We start from the raw sequence: 4,096 nt of genomic DNA, 5'->3' as shown, positions 1-4,096 counted from the left end.
ACGTAGCTAAGCCACTCTCAGATTCCTGACCTTCAGAAATTATGGGTTGGTTTAAGTAGCTAAGATTTGGGATAATTTTTTTTTTTTTTTTTTTTGGAGACACAGTTTCGCTCTTGTTGCCCAGGCTGGAGTGCAATACCGCAATCTTGGCTCACCACAACCTCTGCCTCCCGGTTTCAAGCAATTCTGCTGCCTCAGCCTCCTGAGAAGCTGGGATTACAGGCATGCATCAGCCACCACGCACAGCTAATTTTGTATTTTTAGTGGAGACGAGGTTTCTCCATGTTGATCGGGCTGCTCTTGAACTCCCAACCTCAGGTGATCCGCCCGCCTCAGCCTCCCAAAGTGCTAGGATTACAGGCATGAGCCACTGCGCCCAGCCAATTTGGGATAATTTGTTACACAACAATAAATAACTAATGCAATGGTGGCCTTTCAAGTCATTCAAGGTTTGCTTTTAAAAGTACTAATTTTCTAATACATACAAATCATTTACGGCTTAAACATTACCAAACATACACCAAAAAAATTGCCCAACAAACATGAATCATGTGTAGAATCAAAAACTCATGGCAACTATGGGATAAGAAGTTCCATCTATAGCTACTACGAATGAGATAATAAAAAGCAATTTCTTTAACACTAAGCCAAATGTTTAGGCAACCACCTAAAGAACAGAAAACAGAAACGGTTAAATGAAGGGTGAAAGACATTGCATGGGAGACTCCTGCTTTTCATTTATAAGCTCCTCTGTCTACTTTGTTTCTTAACATATTTACATAAATTTTTGAAGGAAACAGAAATAGCAAACTGATTCTACTCACTTGCCACTGTTGGCCAGCTGCCTGAACTCCTTCACAGTCATTGCTTTTTTCTGGATGTTGTACTGAGTGAACAGTCCTGACTGCCCTGTGACCATCTGCTGAATTGGTGCTGGAATGAGCAAATTATCAATGTCATCATAGCACTGTCTTGGCTTCCACTCCTTAGGAGGAATCACCTAAAAATAAAATAATGAAATAAAATATCATCTTGAAAATACTCCAAGTAATTTAGCTTTTAAGTATTCTGATAAAATACAACTGAAGAATTTCTCAGTCTTTCTATGACAAATGCATAAAAAAATGAATATTTGCAATAAAGCAATATGATTGTTATTCAACAGCAAAATTTATTGAGTACTCACTATCCTAAACACTGTACTTGTATTAAACTCATTTTGAGGAGGTACTACTAACATCTTGATTTTAAAGATATAATTGAAAGACACAAAGAAGTAAAATAATTTGAAGTTAAAATGGCTAAAGACTACTTGAGCTGAGATTCTAATTACTGAGCAGTTATGTTAACCTGCCTCTCAATAGGCGAAATTGGCAGGGCACAGTGGCTCACACCTGTAATCCCAGCACTTTGGGAAGCCGAGGCTGGTGGATCACCAGGTCAGGAGTTCAAGACCATCCTGGCTAACATGGTGAAACCCCGTCTCTACTAAAAATACAAAACTTAGCTGGGTGTGGTGGCACGTGCCTGTAGTTCCAGCTACTTGGGAGGCTGAGGCAGAAGAATCGCTTGAACCCAGGAGACAGGGGTTGCAGTGAGCCGAGATCACGCCACTGCACTCCAGCCTGGGTGACAGATCGAGATTCTGTCTCAGGGAAAAAAAAAAGATGAAATTATATTTACATAAATAATTTCTTCCCCAAAGAAGTTCATCTTTATTGAATATGATCTAAGTAAGTATCAATGTGCTGTTTATATTATTATGAGAAAAATAAGTAAAAATATAGTCAACATTATATTCTTTTTTTTTTGAGACAGAGTCTCACTCTGTCACTCAGGCTAGAGTGCAGTGGCACAATCTCGGCTCACTGCAACCTCCACCTCCCTGGGTTCAAGCGATTCTTCTGCCTCAGCCTCCCGAGTAGCCAGGATTACAGGTGCCTGCTACTACGCCCAGCTAATTTTGATATTTTTAGTAGAGACAGGGTTTCACCATCTTGGCCAGGGTGGTCTTGAACTCCTGACCTCATGACCCACCCACCTCGGCTTCCCAAAGTGTTGGGATGACAGGCGTGAGCCACTGTGACCAGTCAACATTATATTCTTTATAGACTTCTCACACAATATGGTGATAGCACAGTGGCATGCTAGTAGATGTTTAATAACCAGCTTCCAGAAAGGTGGAGGAAACCTTGATTTGTAGTTGTTACCCGTTTCCATGGTATAATACTCCCACCATGGCCAATCTGAACCTACCAATGTGACATCACTATATATGCGGCTGGGAAGAGATGCGCACTGTTAACTCTGAAATGCCAGTATAAGGTACCTCAGCATACCAGTGTTTGCCTGTAGTTTTTAAGCACTTCATTACCAAGAGTGAAAAGATCCAGAAAACATTAAGACCAAAAATACATATTGATAGGATTTAAAATACGAAAGTACCGGCCAGGCGTGGTGGCTCACACCTGTAATCTCAGCACTTTGGGAGGCCAAGATGGTAAATCACTTGAGGCCAGGAGTTCGAGACCCGCCTGGCCAGTATGGTGAAACCTCATCTCTACTAAAATTACAAAAATTATCCTGGCGTGGTGGCAGGCACCTGTAATCCCAGGTACTCGGGAGGCTGAGGCAGGAGAATTGCTTTGAACCTGGGAGATGGAGGCTGCAGTGAGCCAAGATCACACCACTGCACTCTAGCCTGAGTGACAGAGTTAGACTCCGTCTCATAAATAAAATAAAATAACATAAAAATAGAATGTATAACGTGTCATAAATTCATGATCTATGGTTGGAACTTTTCTTTTTTGTTTATTTTTTGGGGTTTTTTTGGGGTTTTGTTTTTGGTTTTTTTGAGACAGAGTTTCACTCTTGCTGCCCAGGCTGGAATGCAATGGCGTGATCTTGGCTCACCGCAACCTCCACCTCCTGGGTTCAAGCGATTCTCCTGCTTCAGCCTCCCGAGGGGCTGGGATTACAGGCATGTGCCACCACATCCGGCTAATTTTTTTTTTTTTTTTTTTCAGTAGAGACAGGATTTCTCCACGTTAGTTAGGCTGGTCTCGAACTCCTGAGCTCAACCGATCCACCCGCCTCAGCCTCCCAAAGTGCTGGGATTACAGGCATGGGCCACTGCACCTGGCCACTTTACCACCTTTAGAAATCGTTTTAATTTTTTTAAAACAATCTTTTTTTTTTGTTTTGAGACAGAGTTTCGCTCTTGTTGCCCAGGGTGGAGTCCAATGGCGCAATCTCAGCTCACCGCAACCTCCGCCTCCCAGGGTCAAGGAATTCTCCTGCCTCAGCCTCCCGAGCAGCTGGGACTACAGGGGCGCACCATCACGCCAGCTAATTTTTATACTTTTAGTAGCACGGTGTTTCACCATGTTGGCCAGGATGGTCTCGATCTCCTGACCTTGTGATCTGCCCACCTCGGCCTCCCAAAGTGTTGGGATTACAGGTGTGAGCCACCGCACCTGGCCTAAAACAATCTTTTTAAGGTTTCCTATTGAAAAACATAGCACACATGTAGAAAATGCATAATCACAAGCACACAGCTCTGTGAATTATTACAAAGCAAACACCAAAGGACCCACTGCCCAGTTGTAAGGGGCAAGATATTGCTGGCACAAGACAAGCCCTCCAAGCACCCTTTTCCAACTACATCTTCCCTATTGCCCAAGAGGTAACCACAATTATCGTGTTTATGGCAATCATTTCATTGCTGGGCTTTAGTTTTATGCTTCTATATGCATACCTATTCACCAGTTTTGCAAATGTATAAAAATGCAATCCTACAGTATACACTATTTGAGGTTTATCTTTTATACTTCACTCATACTTTGTGAGATTTAAATATAATGGTCTAGGTCAGGCACGGTGGCTCACTCCTGTAATCTCAGCACTTTGGGAGGCCAAGGAAGACAGATCACCTGAGGTCAGAAGTTTAAGAACAGCCTGGCCAACATGGTGAAACCCTGTCTCTACTAAAAATACAAAAATAGGCCGGGCGCGGTGGCTCACGCCTGTAATCCCAGCTCTCAGGGAGGCAGAGGCGGGAGGATAGCTTGAGCCCAGGAGTTCGAGACCTGCCTGG

At 43.0% G+C, this 4,096-nt stretch overlaps 1 protein-coding gene across 5 annotated transcripts in view; it reads right to left on the bottom strand.

The window, feature by feature from the left end:
• Positions 1-4,096, bottom strand: part of KDM4C (lysine (K)-specific demethylase 4C) — a 443,327-nt gene that overhangs the window by 391,446 nt on the left and 47,785 nt on the right. For all 5 annotated transcript variants that reach the window (XM_011969889.1, XM_011969890.1, XM_011969891.1 and 2 more), the window contains exon 3: positions 825-1,000. In XM_011969889.1, coding sequence (XP_011825279.1) covers positions 825-1,000 — 176 coding nt within the window. The remainder of the gene's footprint in view (positions 1-824; positions 1,001-4,096) is intronic.

This window comes from Mandrillus leucophaeus, unplaced genomic scaffold (genome assembly GCF_000951045.1).
Source record: "Mandrillus leucophaeus isolate KB7577 unplaced genomic scaffold, Mleu.le_1.0 Scaffold92, whole genome shotgun sequence".
NCBI lineage: Eukaryota > Metazoa > Chordata > Mammalia > Primates > Cercopithecidae > Mandrillus > Mandrillus leucophaeus.
Note: the sequence above shows the minus strand (reverse complement) of the source record. Positions and strands in the feature narration are given on the sequence as shown.